We start from the raw sequence: 17,410 nt of genomic DNA on the forward strand, positions 1-17,410 counted from the left end.
CTTTTGGTTAAACTGTAGGAAAAAAATAGAATATATAAAATGAAGGATTACCTGTAATCATTAAACGGGAAATAGACGCTCTTAAATTTGCTTGCCAGCAATGTCATAAGTTATCCTACACATAGTATACTCTATTTTTATCTACAGTTTAATAAAATTGAAAACATGAGTTGAACTGGGCAATAATTTTCATACTTCACTTTACTACATACTGCATAATAATTATGTTACAAATGGTGGATGCTTGTACTAAAATGTATTCGCAAATATAGGATAAATTATTTTGTTCCAGACATCTTTATGTTTCATTTTCTCATTAACATCTAAATGTTAGTAATAAAAGGACTTATATGCATATATACATCATTAACATGCACATACACATATCATGTAGATAACGTTAGACGTAATATAGCATTTATAATGTAGAAGTTTCGTAATATTCTTTCAAGAAATCTGTACTAAATCAACAATTTTCTTGCAATGGGATTAAATTCTGATTTTGTTACATAATACATACATCAAAGGTAGTTACGCGTTCGATACCAAGAAACAAGGCTAAGCGTTCGATTTCGATAAATTTTAAACATGTTGTATAACTTATCATGAAAAACATATTCTCATAAATACATCGCTCGACTTTAGTTTCCGAGATATAGGAAACACAGAGAAACAAGGACTGAGAGTCGTAACGTTCGGCAAATATTAACTAAAAACCCGCGATAAGCTGAGATCTTTAACTCAAAAATCAAACTTTCTTATTTTTGATTCATGATCGATGAAGCTTTTACCAATATGCTCCTTACATTTTTGGGATTAAAACAACATCAAACATATATATTTTTTGAGGCATATTAGCTAACTGAATAAATGATAATTAAATACATATTAATACGTAACTATAATTCCAATTACATTATGCTTAGTCTCATATTAATCAACAACGTCACACAAATACGTTAGTAAGAGTCTCATTTTTAAAAAGTCAACAATTAAAAAGTTTTGCTTTTGAATTAGTACTTAGGTACATTGTGACAATCAATGTCTAACATTGGAGCATGTTGCAATACTCGATCGCGGTGGGATGTCGAGTTTTTCCGTGCTTCATAGAGCTAGACCTCTCCTTCGGAATGCAGATAATGACACTGCAATTATCAAATGTTTCCTGTATTTACAATAAATTACTGCTACTAATACTATATTGAATCCTGCCTATACTTGCACGTTTATGGTATCGTTTGCATCGGCATAGTGCAACAGCTTATCTACTGTTTTTATAAACATATCCCTACCGTCGGAAAACTATCTGTATAACAAGTTAATTCGTCCACAAGGTACTTCAGAAAGATAGACTAGAAATCCGTTTTAAAGGAAAATGATTGCAGTTAGGAGTAAGAGGCTATCAAGTGTGAATTGGTTGAAAAGTCGTGGAGAAATACTTTGTTTGAATACGCAAAGCTCATGTCACGTAGGAGACACAAGAAATCGCGAAATTAACACATCACCGGTGATCTGCTCGCGTCTTAGTTCGAACGTTTCACAAGTAAGGTAAAAAATTTGAACTTCAGATATGGTAGTAAAATTTATTGCATGAATACAACAGAGTGATGGTTCAGAGTGTTATAACAAAAAAAGTGCTGAGTGCTGATTTGGGAGGGCTCTTATACTAAGGTTTGGTTCCTCTGGAGGGGTTATCGTCAAGTGTATATCAGACGCGATGTTACTATCTGGTTATTGTTTCGATGACTGTGGTATGCACGATAATAATTGCGGCATAAATTATCGATACTTATACCAACTTATACTTACAGATATAGGATAAATTATTCTGTTCTACACTATTTTATATTTTTGTCTTCCTCATTAACATCATAAATATTAGTAATGAAAAAAGGTAATACAGATATTTATATTGTGGTGGATTGGTTGAGGATCAATAATATAGAATAACAAGAGCGAAAGATTGCTGTTGCAACCCGTCTAATATATTTGGAAGAAATTAAATAAATATAAGTATAAATACTGTCGAAAGACGCTCGTTCAATGTATTCTCACGATAGTGTATGATCGCTCGCAGATAACTCGATAACTAGTACATTCCGTTAATCGCGTATGATAGCTCGTGTAATAACCCGTATGACAACTCGGATACTATCTCGAATAATTACTTGAATAATCTGCCTCTCTTGCAATTACGTCCGTTTATTTATACTGGTCGGAGAAGAGTCGGAAAATTCGAATTCGTCTTTATCCGACGGTTGCATGTAGCGGCGATATTGTTTTGCTCGGAGTTTATTTATCATTACGTTTCATGCGTAAAAGCTGTGTCAATACCCCGAGGCGAAACAACAACATGAGTCGCTCTCGATTCGCATCGCCCTCTGACTCATGTGCCGCTACATTTCCATCATTGCGAGAAATCTCTCGTTAAGGATAAAGTAAACAACGTCATATGTCAATTGTACGAAGCATTGCAACATTGCTGTTGCATTTATCTGCGACTTAGACCAACTAATAAGAAAGTTTCGAACGAACTGAATTTTGGAACACAGAAATCCCAAAACTCGTATTTCACATATTCCTCTCGCCAAAATTACACGGTTTTTGCATTTAATGATGGATTTCCTTTTTTGGATTATCTTTATTCTCTACATTAAAAAAACACATTACAAGGGACTATAGTGAAAAAGCTTTCGCTGTGAATTGCAATAGAGATCTGAAGGTCACTTTTGAAATTACTCAGTAGATGTTAGCCTCTGACTCAAATAGACAAAAACTGTCTACAGTGGCTAATCTTTTTTCCGGAACGATCGCTGAAGATGCACTGTGATGCGGCAAACAGGTTTTTTTTTGATACAAGGTGATTACGATGTTACATCAAAATTCATGAAGTTAATAACCTAGTGAATCGATATTTTTAATACCAAATTTCTAACGGATCTACAGACTGTTCGGTTATGAATGTAACAAAATTTAGCAGTGATTCTTGGAACCAAAATAAAAAATGAAAGTTCTGAACAAGAAGGTTACGTATTCGGCTTTCTTTTTTAGTTGTAGTCAATTAAACATCGGCCGAAATATCTCTGTGCGGGGATAACTCTCCTTACAGGAACGAAAGCAGGTTAGCCTGAACGACAGAGTGCAGAGCGATTCCAAATCGAACGATACATGGGTAGTGTCTTACCTCGTACAAGTCGTAGAGAAGAAGATTATGGGATTCGCAGACGTAAACTATCCTACGAGACGTTTTATAAGAAAAATCGCACATTATACATTAAACCTGCTTACTCATTGAATCCTATACCGGCATATCGAAAACTGCTTACGGAATTTCTGAGTAGAGAGGATTAATATGTTCTCTAATCCTTCGCCCCCCACACACATCTGCCTTTTTTTTGTAAAAGTTCGAATTTCCTACCTCTCAAGTTGTAAACTTTGCGATGCGGACCTCATCAAGAGGCTAATTAACATACTAAGTATTCGATGGGTACACTCTATAGTTATCATGTGCTGGTATCAATCGGCAACACCGGAGGATATGTGCCCACGAGGATGCACAGTTACAAGATTAGAAAGAATAGATTCTCACCCCATGAAAACCATGGTAAGAAGGAAAACCACGGGATGAACAGTTAGCATATAAGGACCAGGCGAAGCTTCTTCAAAGAGCCTTAAAACAGTCTTCATCCGAGCGTCATACTCTTCGTGTTATATTATACAGTGCAAATAAATCAATTATACATAACATTACTCGTCATCTTTAATATATCACCTCGGGCGTTAATAACGTTCACGGTTCGCGATATCAACCGATCAGTTGCAACCTGACTGACTGTCATCTAGTAGTTGAGAATCGCAACACAGACCGCGCACTGGGATATTTGGACCGATTTCTCACTGTCAATAATTAAAGAACATAGCCGAATACCCTGTATATGAACCGACGCGTGATAGGACACTTCCGATAGAGTAACTTGAAAGTAATAACTAATGAAACTTGGGAAAGATCAATAACGGCACTGTCACAGAATAAAAATTAGGACCGTATTACATAATATTTAATGAATTGGATTTACAACGAATTCTGCTTTCGTTTTATCAGCACCGTTGTTTTTCGGCAAAGAGTGGAGGAATGTTTACTTCGACAAAGTTCTTGCCCTTCAGTTGTATTCGTGTCGACCACGTGAATTCCCCGTAAATAATTATTTTCGATTACTTTCACTGGATGAAAATAGTATAATCGCACACAAGTGGAATATATGTGGTCCTTATGCAGATACAGTTTTCATATGATTCTGAAATCGATGAAGAAGGCCGTTCGTTTAACAAATGATAGGAACTTCCTTTCCCTTCTTTCATCAATAAGTAAATGTGATTTCTAGCATATCGCTGTATTTGGTCTTATCTTAATCAGCAAAATTTCACAAACACGTTGGTAAAAATTTAATTTTAAAGAATTTCAAACAGTAATCAAATTTCACTGTTGCATTAGTATTGCCTCATCGATATTTGAATTCGCATCAGGTTGCATTACTCGACCATCCAATGCCTTGATGCATCAAGGGGAAAGATAGCGGGGGTAATTGCCGAGCATTTAATGGCGTATACTTTCAAGTAACGCCAACTGTTACGACCGTTCGCGGAGAGACGCGATCGCTAGGAGAACGCGTCAGCGAGAGGCATAAATTCTCGCTACGATTATGTTAATCGACGCCGCGAAATAGTCGTTCCCCTGTTTCGGTTAGGATAACAGAGGTGGTTTAATGAATGTAACACTGTATTAACAGGTTAACATAGAACAATATATTTTACAATAATATGATGAAGATGTTACAGAAATTTGACTCGTCTTTGCGATATCTCTAGATAAATTCGTTTGCTCGTCAGATTTGTCGAAGTGTCACGTTTGACTCGTCAGAAGGAACTGAACGCCCTTCGATTATTCCTTTGTCTCATTTGGAAGACGACCCCCACTATGCTCGGGTCACGCCACCGCTCGCGCCTATGATCACGTATGCCTCTTCTAGTGTGAAAAACGTAACGGTCAAAAATCGACGTTTCTAGAGCTCGCTGCTTGGTGTGCAGCAACCAGTCCCTTTAAGTGAGGTGGTGGTATAAGAGCAACAAAAGTTCTTGGTAAATTGTCTCTTAATATTCTAAGAGTATGAATTAAATCTATTTTGTGATCATTTAACATAGACCATGGAGATGTTGCACACGTATTAATGCAAAAATCATTACTTCCAATCATCAACGAAATCAACTGGAAAACATAAAAATGTAGATACTATTGCTTAAACGATTAAATATTAAATGAAATTATAAATTTTGATTAAAGAAAGAAAAAATTTGTCCAATTTCATACTGGCATTTATATATATGTCGGACATGAAAGAACACCGGAGCCTTTGGAATTTTGAATAATCCCGCAGCATTGTATCCTAGAGTCTACTATAGCTGTAATTGAACAATTGTAGTTATTCAATCCGATTGTAATTGTTCGAGAGTTGTGATAATGAGCTTGGGCTCGAGGCGACAGTCAGTCGCCGAACGTAGCCGCGGTCACGGGATGAACGCTTTGCCTAGCAAAGGTATGGAGTAATTCTATAGCTCTCCTTAAAGGAAATATTCGTGGCGACACGCGACAGTAAACATTCCAACGGTTTCTGTCCCGTGGCTCGCCACACGCAGACCCTATTCTTCGAGTAAGATGATTGCCAGATGTCAATGCGTCTCCGCAGTACATGTTCGGCTAGCTCGAGGGCCCGTTATAAATCTTAAGGTTTAGTTAACTAAAGTCCTTCAAACAGACAAACAGTCTTTGTGCCAACTACGGGAAGATAGGGGAGACATATTTTTCAACGAGCGGCGTCTCCCACTAGCAACTTTCCCATAAGGGCGGGTAGCATTTTCTTCTAACCACCGATATGGAGATTGACCAATTAGCAGCAACGTCAATTTCCCTTACTTTTTGAAGGAAGGCTATCCTCGACGAATCCGATGATCTCGTGTTCGTAGGCACAACCCATTATAGTTTTCCTCTGTGGCATCATGGGGAGGGGAAAGGCATTCTCGCTCGCGATCTCATTGATGAAAGGAGTAACTCTTTACGACTAGTGAATATTACGCGTCCGACTTAGATTTTGTGAGTACGTTCATCTATCATCCCGTCGACCGCGGATTCGTTATTGAACCTAGGATCATTGTCATTAGTTTCTTGAGTACCTAACTACCACGGTTACTTGTCCGGTTCTATAATAATCGTATTTACACTAGTCAATGTCTTCTCTATTGCATAACGACAACGTGTAATCCAAACGAAGATTTGTTTCACGCCCCTAACCCTAATTCTAATGTAAACCCGACATATATGTATATAATTATTTTGTCTACGAACATACGAACAATAAACAAGTGCGTAAACAATGCAGATGTAAAAAATGAACATACTTTAAGAATATTAGGGAGAGTCAGGTACTCTCGCCAAGTTTCTTGACCGCCGATACTACCCACTATGCCTCTATTTTCAATGTTCACTTCGAACGTATAAATCGAAGTAACTCCAGCGCCGATTGTCAAGGAATCACCCATTGCAGCAATGACATCTATGTCTCCTGGTTTTAAATGGTGAACCGACTCGGGAACTATTGGAGACCTGCCGGCTAAACAAATTAAAGTAAATACATTAGAATACATATGAACTTCAAAAGATAAGCATCAATTTTACTATTCTTAAACTACAGTGGGGTGAGGAGCTTATAATGTTATATATCTTCAAAAATGATATTAATAGGACAAGACTATGAATGAACTCGAAATCACATTGACATTCTTGTAGCCATTACAAATTATAAAGAACAGCGTTCTTCACTGTAATTTCCTGCTACAGAAATTTACCGATTGTCCCTAGGATAAATTGCAAAAATTATTGGAAATAAAAGAAATCTGCGATTTAAATTGAATAATGATTTTAAAGAATAAATACGACGATATAATATTTACAAGTGATATCATGAAGTATTTGACAATAATAATCATAAATTTGGTTAAGTACCTGTTACATTGCAAAGAAAAGGGACGTCTGTTGGAACTTCCTTTTGAAATTTATATTTATTCCGTAATTGAGACATCCGATCCCCATTTCTTGTGCCTACAAAATAGTCATTTTAAAACAATTTACAAAAATACTTCATCTGTGATGAAGCATTGCGCGCGATATGTCATAATTCCGATCAAGTAATTACAACGAAGGATTTCAGAACTTTTACAAACGTTATCGAATTCGTTCTTAATTTTAGATATACAGATGTATGTTTTCACTTCTTAAATTTAACGTGCGTATTTTAATCGTCTAGAGTTTTAATAGTATGTGAAAACTTTCGTGAGCTACTGTATATTTTCAAGATTTATGCTATAAAGTAAAGGCGTTCAGTGGCGAGGTATCAACTTTTCCCGCTCAGCCCGTCACTGACATAACCAAAACCCAATTTCCATCTGAAATCACAATCAGGTTGCTGCCTCTTATACTCGTATAACAAGACTGACCAGTATTTTAAGAACAAATGGAAATGGACATCTTTTGATTTCACATTTACCTAACAACTCGTCACTTTTAATACACTTCAGGACTGCTGTTTAGTTTCGTTACGAATTTCGAAATAAGTACTGTTTACAAAATTCCTCATCTCAAGAACGAGAAGAGGGTGCCACAGAATTCATAGTGTATGTTACTTGAAAATATAATCTCTACAATATTTATCTGTTAAAAGAAAAATGATCCGTGCTGTGCAAGTTTTTGTCTACTTTTACGGAAAAAAATTTCGTCAACTTATTATTTTATCGCGAAAATATATATATTCACAATGAAACCTTAGTCTATGAAAAATAAGATTCACAATACTTCAATTTTCCTCCAAAATGCATCTCTCTAACCAAAAGAAAATGATATTGCTGTATAAAGACGTAACACGAAATAAACTAAAACAGACGTACCGTAGGATTGCGTTAACCAATTACGATATCCACGGTAGATGGAATTAAGAATCGACGTATCCAAGGCAGTTCTTTGCGACATGGTCAGTACGCATAATTCCAATACAAGGCACAGATACAGCTTCTTCATCGTAAGTTTTCTTGCACAATGAAATGGTCACTTTTACGTTTCCACAGTGATTTTTTATTTTTATTGATTATAAGAACAAAAAGATATAAATTTTTTCGATGACTGCTAACTGCTACGCGTATTATCGAGGGCCTTGATAGCACCGCATCCAGTCTTAACCGTTGCTAGTTAGCGATCGTTACGAACACTATTCGTACTCGTAAAAGATTTGAAACTGTTATGAAACATGCTCGTAATGTGAGACAAGATATATGTATTAATTCAGATACTTCGTTCCCAATCATGTTTCTTGCAGATGTATTTGCATTTACGTTGTTAACAAGGTCAAGAAAATTTATGAACACGGACAGGTAAAGCCTGAGCAATGTGATTTAAATATTGTACAATGTATATGTACTACCGTTATTTCTTATTTTACTTTAAACATACTGTAGAAATTGTATAACGAAATACGATTTGAAAAAATATTTTTCCCAGGAAAAATGTTACAGATGTTACTTTCCTTGGCTTTCATGCGTTAAATGTCATAAATTCAAGTTAAAATATCTTTTAAATTAATATAGTTAAATAGGTTAGTAAATAGTTAAAATAGGTTAATACTCTTTTGTAGAGAATAACGAAGTGGATTAACATATTAAAAAGCATATGATTTCATTTAAGGAAAAAAAACTGACTTTTACATTTTCTCTAAATCCTATTACCACATTTTTTAATCCTTTCAAATATTTAAGTGAAATTTGAAAATATTTAAATGAACGGAGTTCGCGGAACACAGTACAGATTTAATACGGAAGATTTTAGTTTCTATTTCGTTACTGGTTACTAGTCATATGCTTACTCGTTGGTTGCCTCACCGAGAAGGATGAAATCACATAATCTTTTTCTAACGTAACAGGGAAACGTCAATATTAGCTAATTTATAATTGAAAAAATATAATTTTACGTTTCGCTAATCGAAAGTCTATTTGAAGTTTATTGAAGTTGACACTCCCGATTTTCAAATTGTAAAATTTCAGTCCTGTTTCAGCGTTACTGCGTCAACGATGTGTAACAAATTGTTTTTCTAAGAGGTCTAGTTCTTCCTTTTACCGAGTTTTCTGTGTTTAAATAATCAAGCCATGTTTGCAGAATGAAAACTAATCGAATTTTTCAGTTTTTTACGTAACTTTGAAATATCCATAAACATTGATTAAAATTGACACGTTACAGAATTAATATCTAATAATCCATAATGTTTATTTATACATGACTCATAACATGCATTACGAATTATAATACTTGAATTTACACTCACTTTCTTCAATTGAATCTCGTGCTCGAAGAGGGGAAAGCAACAGCTCCAGGTTTTGTAGTATTAAACTAATTTAATTGTATAATTCGATAGACAGTAACATAGTTGACACGAATAACGTAATGTCACATCGAAGTTATTGAATTTGTATCGCAAAATTCGCATCATCATCGACAGTCAATAACGAAACCATAAATTCAAAAAATATAATGTTTGTTCGATATCCTTTCTGTTTGCGATCGTTAATCCGGTACACTTTTACACGTTTCCTTTGCGTAATAATATAATTTTTTCACGCTAATATAATACAGTCAATATAATAGTATAAAAAGTCCTTGACAGTTTACTTGCTTAAATTTTTAACAGTGTAGAATGCAAATGAGAAAGAGGCGAAGAAAACAGAGGAGCAAAGGATCATAAGAGCTTCCGTTATTCTGTTATCGATTAACGTTTAAGTTTCATTAGGAAGTAAGTATACGTACGAAGACGCGTATTTGGTTTCCATGTAGAACATCATAAAAATCTTTCTGTTACACGCCGACCTAATTGTCTCGCAAAACTTCTTCTCATTTATTCTGATAATTTTAGTACATGATTTTATAATAATAAGATTTTTAGATATTTTCTCTGTCTAGAAACAAAAATTAATAGATATATTTCTTTTTCTGAAGATAAGCCAGAAGCACATGTACCAACACACCTCATTGCTGTTGTATACATTGGTTTTGCTTCTTCTGGAATTGGTTCCTCGTTATTAAAACAATGTAAAACATAATAACATAATAGATACTATACAAGTAAATATAATATTATCTACTATTTTTACAAAGTCAATAACACACACGTGGGACACAGTGGGATATTGCAAGATATCGCAAGATATCGCAAAATATCGTATAAAATATAAGATATTGCTCAAGACATAGCGGAAAACATCACATGATACATTACGCAAAATTTGATTCTGAGTTTTAGTACATTCGTGATACACTTGATCGATCAATAAATATTTACCGACAGAGGCAGGTTTTTGTTTATCCTCTTGCTCTTTTATAGCTCTCGTTGTTGTTTTTCTTGCTCTCTTCACTGAGCGTAATTTGTCATTTTGTGTTATTCATAGGTTGCGTTGCGATTTTCTGAGGCAAAAGTACGTGCAAGTGTAACATTCTATATTTTCTCTGTGATTACAGGATATCCTTTCTATATTCTACTTATATTTTTGTAGATGTTTTCTGTTTTAATGTTCATCCAAGTTGCTGCTATATTCAATAGATAACGTTGCATGTAACACAAAAAAGGTAAGTTCAGGTGATCCCCGGAATGAATTACGTGAAAAGACATCGTATGTCCTGCCTATTCTGTACTTTGTTTGTGTTGTCAGAGACAATAAGTTTCCGCTCTGCTACCACAATCGAAACTTGACATGCGCCATCTATGAGTTGCTGTTAGAACTAGAGTTAAGTGTAAGCAATTAAACAGTGGGAGGTTCGTATAATCAGTCATTGCATGGTATGTTTTACATGAAAGATAATCATTTACGTACCATAGCACTATTCACATATAACAAATATTACAAATATAATTATTACTAAAATTTACTTATGTACGGCGTTTTCCATGGGCTTTAAATCTCTACAGGACAATTACGGGCACAGTATTACTCTAAATCAAACATCAAATTAGCACACCATTCGTGATGAGCTAAAAATTTATGTCTACTTAAGAAGTCAACGGAAGGAATAAGGTATCATGAAAGTCGTTGCATCTACAAAGAGTCTACAGCTCTGCTTTCTGCCGAAAATAGCATCTTCGTGATCTAATTTCAACGTTTAATTTTCTATTTAAATATTCTCAATATTCTCTACCTATACCATGACTTTGCACTGCTTGCGATTTAATTATTTAATGTAATTGTATTTTAAATGTCTTTTAGAGGCTTTCATTAAATGTTTTGTTAAACTGGTTAGTTAAATTAATACAAAGTGTCTAAAATTCAATTACATGTTTATTTATCGTTACAATTCCGTGTTATTTATTTTCATTTAATGCAACAATTAGGAATATTCATCAGTCTCTAATACAATTTATCATCGGTATATGACTAATTAATCTCATCACGGCTACTTAAAGGAGTATCCTCGTATATACAGACACTCTTATAAAATTCAAATTATACCTAATAAAATTTGCAATTCAGATAGTTGCGATAGCGCTCGACGTAGCCTAGACCTTCGTAATCTAGATATAGACGAGGTTATGTCATGACGAAGCCGCAAAAATCCATCTCTACGTAACAGGTAAACGAGCCAAGGTAAACTATGCAAATCAGGATTGAGAACACAGACTGTAAGAATTCAAGACCAGCGAAGAACTATGTCGCATAAATGTACTTGTATTTGGTGACACTATATAGCTATCCCCGGTAAAAGAACATTGTTGTTTCGTACAACTACAGTTGTGATTATTACAGTCACATTGCAGATATTAATTCTTGGTACCAATTTTCAATCTGCGAACTCGTCACGAATACCATATAAGGCAGAAGGACGATACAGAGCTTATCGACCTATTAAGTAATTTACGATTTCACGACATAACAATTCCTCAATAAGAAATACTATGCGAGCGAAGGAGAATTCCTGTATTCTGAGAGTTTGTAGTTGGTGCAGCATTAAGAATATTCCCGACAGCATTTAATGGACGAAAATGATACAAAAATGAGATAGCATAATCACATTGTATATACATTACTTACTCAGTAAGACGAGTTTCGCTAGATATGGAAAATGATCCTCCAAGAATGTTATTTCTGCAAACGTAAATAAATGCAGCGGAATGTTGCATACAATAGCATTAGCTGAGAGATCACGAATTATGTTACAACGAAACATGTCAACTCTCACCCTTGTAGGATAAGACGATGGAGAGGGATGGCAGTCAGACGACCTAGAGCCGTTCCACCGCCGTCCCAACGGATCACGACTGGAAGAAGCGACAGCGCTAGGGGCAATGACACCCCCTAACGCCGAATTCAATAGTCAGGAATTAGTAGGAATTGCTAGAACAAGAGGACGCGTGAAGGGGGCGCAACAGAAGTTAATTCATAAGAGGTTCCTGGAGCACTCCTGTCATACGCGTAGGATAGTCATCGTGGAGTTTTAGTCGGTAGGAGTCCGACACTACTCTGCTGTTACACAATTACTAGAACAGCGGAGTGTCCATGAGGATTTCTCCACGTACAAAAAAAAGGTTAAAACGTGTATAAATATTTATAAAAATTATATGCATCAATGTGTAAAAATGTGGATTTGAAAGACAATTTCATCCTGATACAAGACAACTATCCAAAACACAATAATACACGATACACAATGCTAGAAAGTACAATGCTAATACACGAGCCCTAATTCTGTATCATGTTTAGAAACGCATGAGAACAGTTCCGCAATATGTGCGTTATTGGAAACATATGACTACCTGAAACGAAAAATATCGATTCACCATATATCATCATAAAATCATTTAAAGACGGTTTCCTTTAAAAAATGGAAAAACATTTTAAGTGGAGATACTCAGCAATTTGATAAATTCAATGCCACGATAATTGCAAAACATAATGGTATCAAAACGAAACTTCACTAACAAGAAAAGATCCCGAATAAGCAGACTCTGATTTTAATAAAACTTAAGACTTGAAGAACAGCGCGAAATATTAAACACGTATTCTTTGTTAGTTGCGGTAAATCAAATTTATGATGTGTAACCATCCTCTAAAGTTTAACCTTTAAAGGATTATCTAGGATACGGTTAAAAACAGACAAATATTTGTGAGTAAGAATTTCAACGTATTGAACGAAAATGCGACAGTTAATAAGAAATTTTCAAAATTGTTTGAAGAAATCACGCAGTAATGTCTATTTAAAAAGTTGTGGTATCAATGCATATGACAAAGAAAAGTTGCATTTTTTATCACGAATGCTACTATGTATTATGCATATATATGTCGGGTTTACATTAGAATTAGGATTAGGGGCGTGAAACGAATCTTCGTTTGGGTTACACGTTGTCGTTATGCAATAGAGAAGACATTGATTAGTGCAAATACGATTATTATAGAACCGGACAAGTAACCGTGGTAGTTAGGTACTCGAGAAACTAATCACAATGATCCTAGGTTCAATAACGAATCCGCGGTCGACGGGATGATAGATGAACGTGCTCACAAAATTCACTGGTCGTAAGGGGTTACTCTTTTCGTCGATGAGATCGTGAGAAAGAATGACTTTTCCGTCCCGATGATGCCACAGAGGAAAACTATAATGGGGTGTGTCTAAGGATACGAGATCATCGGATTCGCCGAGAAAAGCCTTCGTTCAGAAAGTAAGAAGAAGACATTGGTGTGTTATATCAAAGAAAATTCTTCTCTATTACAGGTTTTATGCGGTCGTAAATTACTTTCTCTAGTATCTTAGAGAATACAGGAAGTAACGAGATTGGTCTGTATGGTTTGGTTTCGTGTGGGTCCTTGCGTGGTTTGGGTAACATTATGGGGAAGACAAGTTGCGCAAAAAATTACTACTACATACGCTATCACACTAATAATAAGAAAATTGTTTTATCTGTACGTACATGTCAGCAACAACCGTTTTAAGTTCTGCATATAATTCTGGATGGTGACTCATTTCGATGTAATTCAGCCAACGCGATTTGAATTGTGAAAGCGAGAACGCTGTAGCTGCAGTTTTCTTACCCCCAATAGTGCCAAAATAAAAAGAGGATTCCAATCTTGTATAGAAACTCTTCAATAATCCTTTAACTAATGGCATACAGTACTTGCATTACCTTTTATTAATGTTTCTAACTTTTTTTAAACATACATCCCAAAGCACAATGCCACGATGTGGTCCCTTTATTCCCTGGATGATATCTAAAACTTTTACTAGTGGTAGTAGATGTTGTAGATACTCTCCGATATATTCAAATTCAGTGCCCTTTATGTTAGCGTTTAAAGTTTCTCATGAATTTTAAAAATTATTTGCAACGAGATCGCGTGGAAAATTCCATCTTGCTATTCCCGGTCTGTTCAAAGTATGTCTTAATGTATTTTGCATTATTTCGGCAAACTTGGGACGTGCATTTCCGTAATGCATTCCATTTGGACATAACGTTGTTGTTAATTAAGAGCAATATGTCACATTTTTCATACATTACCGCCATGCAATCAATTGTAATACATAAACTTAAAGTATATGCACCTCTAAATTGTTGTCATAAACACGGACTGATATCCAAGGTGAAAGATGCATCGTCGTCTTTATCGACAGTTACATAATTTTCGTCTTCATGATTCATTACATGATCTCGATATTCCTGATACAGATGCTGACGATAGTTTCTCAATGTATCTATCACATTCAAAAGTATCTGAGGCATAAGTGTTGTCCGTGATAATTGTAGCTGCTGGCTATAGATGTTGCCTGCTGAGGTACTGCTGTATGTTTCTTCTCATTTTAACACGTTCCTAACCTAAGGCGCTAACCACTGCGCTACCGTTGTCCGGTATTAGTTAGTGTCGAGTAGCGGTATTCGTTGTCGAGTGCCGTCACATATCTATACGAATGCCAAACAAACGAAATGGATTTACGGAGCTACCGGCGTTGTCTGTAATTACTGTCTGCATTCTAAAGAACTTTAATCGAATTCTAAGTGAATATGACCAAGAATATCAGATGGAATGCAATTCAACCTAAACAGTGTACAATGACACCGAGGAAACTCCTTCTTCTATTACACTTATTATCACTAGCTATGTTTCTATGACTCATCATCTTAATTGCGTTTCCATGCTCTTTGATTCTAACGTTTCCAAAAATAAGTCGAAGGTCATCGACAGTTGATAAGGCTGCCATTCAGTGAACAACATATTCGTGATATATATGCGTTGCGTCGTTCCTCTAATGACCGTTCCTTTGCCTCTTTGCTCATTGTTACTTATGAGGAGAAATGTGTAACTAAAGCAATATACGAAATTTCCTTAATTTCATTAGATTTCTTGTTCTGTTTAACATAATCTTTATATTCGTGAAGGATTGTACCGTCGTGTTTACGCTTTCAATGTGATTTATAATTAAACGGCGAAGATGATCTTATGAAGTCTACTTGTTTGCAAACTGTCAACATTAAATTAATACAAAATTCTTATCATCTCTGCTCACAGCTGTACCTTCAGCCGATGTCACTGATCCCTCGAAAACGTTCTGATTTTTAATGTATTGGTTCATATTTAAATTCTATAAAAAAGACATTCATAAACATTATGTAATTTTTCAAATGAATCACTGCAAATATTTCCTATATTATTCCTTTATCATAGAATACTTTCACTCTTACAGTTCAAAATATCGACTTTTCATATTTACAACTTGTACGTGATTCGTACTGATAACGTTGCTGATAACATATTTATGTATTACGTTGTTGTGCGTCGAAATATGTCGACGTTTCGGAGGGAGATAAATTCTGATCCTGGAAATCGCTGGTCGGGTGGGAGCTCGAGAAAAGGCCTCGCTCCTGACCGAGAGCATGGCAGGGTCATTAGGAATACCCCCGATAAGGTCGCCGTGCCTCAGAAGATGGCAGAGTCAACACTTAACCAACCGAATAAGGGGATCTCCTCTCTGTGAAGAACATCGCTACGTGACCGAACGGGAAGATCTCCCTTCCTGACTTTAGCAACGCGTTTTCTTTTTTCTTTTCTCTCTTTGTTCTTATCATCAGTTATTGTTTACCTAGAATTGTTCCCAATTAATTGCGCTACCCTTTCTGCTTTCATAAAGCACAGTATATAATAAAATACACTAAATTAGTGGTGTTAAAATTAATTAAATATTTACATTATCAGTTATGACTAAATAAACTTATAATCGAACGATACCACACTGTGAAAGAATATCAAAGTGCATTATGAAATTTAGGAGAGAAGACATCCCGCAGACTAGCACAGGCAGGAAAACGAGAGAAGATGGAATCAGTTTCAGAGCCTGGTGGAGCAGGGGGTCGATCTGGCGGTAGCTACTGAGCCATACTACATACCCGACGAGTTTCAAGGCGCGGATGTCTAGGACAACCCGGTCGCCATTTTTTGGACCGGAATTAGGGGAGCATCACTTGCTCGGTAATTGGTCTGGGTCGGTTGTTTGTAGCGACGGGGAGGGGGGGGGGGATAAGAAAGTGCGCCCGGGCTTAGTGTCATCGAGGCCGTTCTGCCAAACTAGAAGGTTTGGTTGGACGGCGGCGGGTTTCCCTTGACGTCCAAGGTTATGCAGGTGCTCACCGGACACGGATGCTTCGATGAGTACTTGCATCGTATACGGAAGGAGGCGACTAGGCGATTCTTCGGGCATTGCATGGAGTGGCTTGTGCCACGCCGCTGTGCTATCGTGGAGATAGAGGCTGATCTCTCGCTGCCGGCGGTTCTAGGGATCATGTTGAAGAAGAAGGGCTGCTGATGGTCACTACCCTGTGTCCTCCCCCGCGAGGACGCGTAATGCCTATGAAGATTTCCTGCACGTAAAAAGAAAAGAGAAAGGTCCGTCTGAGAAGAAATGATCATTTTTAGCATAATCGTTTAAAAAGTTGCATATAACACGAAACCTATCGTCTATATAAACAGCTATGTAAGCAACAGCTTCATTTTCAACAATATCTCCTATTATTGTTTACGGATCTAGTGAATGACGTCTACAATTTGTTTGTTAATAACAAAATTTTGTTATAACAATAATTGACATAAAAAGCACAAAGGTATATAATTTTCACTTAGCAATGAAATATAAATTATTATTTTGCATCAATAATAATTTTTTGCATACATGTCGTTTAGAAAAAAGATGTATTCAATTATACAATATTAACAATACATTTTTTCAGTTAGATCTTAAATTATATTTTTTCCCGATTACTTACAATTTATTGAATTGAATATACAGGTATTAATT

The 17,410-nt window shown here is 35.9% G+C and overlaps 2 protein-coding genes across 4 annotated transcripts in view; one reads left to right on the forward strand and one right to left on the reverse strand.

The window, feature by feature from the left end:
* LOC126874985 (phospholipase B1, membrane-associated-like) overlaps positions 1 to 8,322 on the reverse strand; it is a 60,096-nt gene extending 51,774 nt beyond the window's left edge. Inside the window, exons 1-2 of one of the 2 annotated variants that reach the window (XM_050637583.1) lie at positions 7,993 to 8,322; positions 7,055 to 7,150 (exon numbers count right to left, since the gene is read on the reverse strand). In XM_050637583.1, the coding sequence (XP_050493540.1) occupies positions 7,055 to 7,150; positions 7,993 to 8,122 (226 nt within the window). In that variant the 5' untranslated portion in view covers positions 8,123 to 8,322. The remainder of the gene's footprint in view (positions 1 to 7,054; positions 7,151 to 7,992) is intronic. The other variant, XM_050637582.1, reaches the window with a different exon arrangement.
* The window catches only part of LOC126874980 (putative fatty acyl-CoA reductase CG5065), a 672,215-nt gene that overhangs the window by 143,620 nt on the left and 511,185 nt on the right, over positions 1 to 17,410 (forward strand). The window lies entirely within an intron of this gene.

The sequence above is a fragment of the Bombus huntii genome, chromosome 17 (assembly GCF_024542735.1).
Source record: "Bombus huntii isolate Logan2020A chromosome 17, iyBomHunt1.1, whole genome shotgun sequence".
Classification (NCBI taxonomy): domain Eukaryota; kingdom Metazoa; phylum Arthropoda; class Insecta; order Hymenoptera; family Apidae; genus Bombus; species Bombus huntii.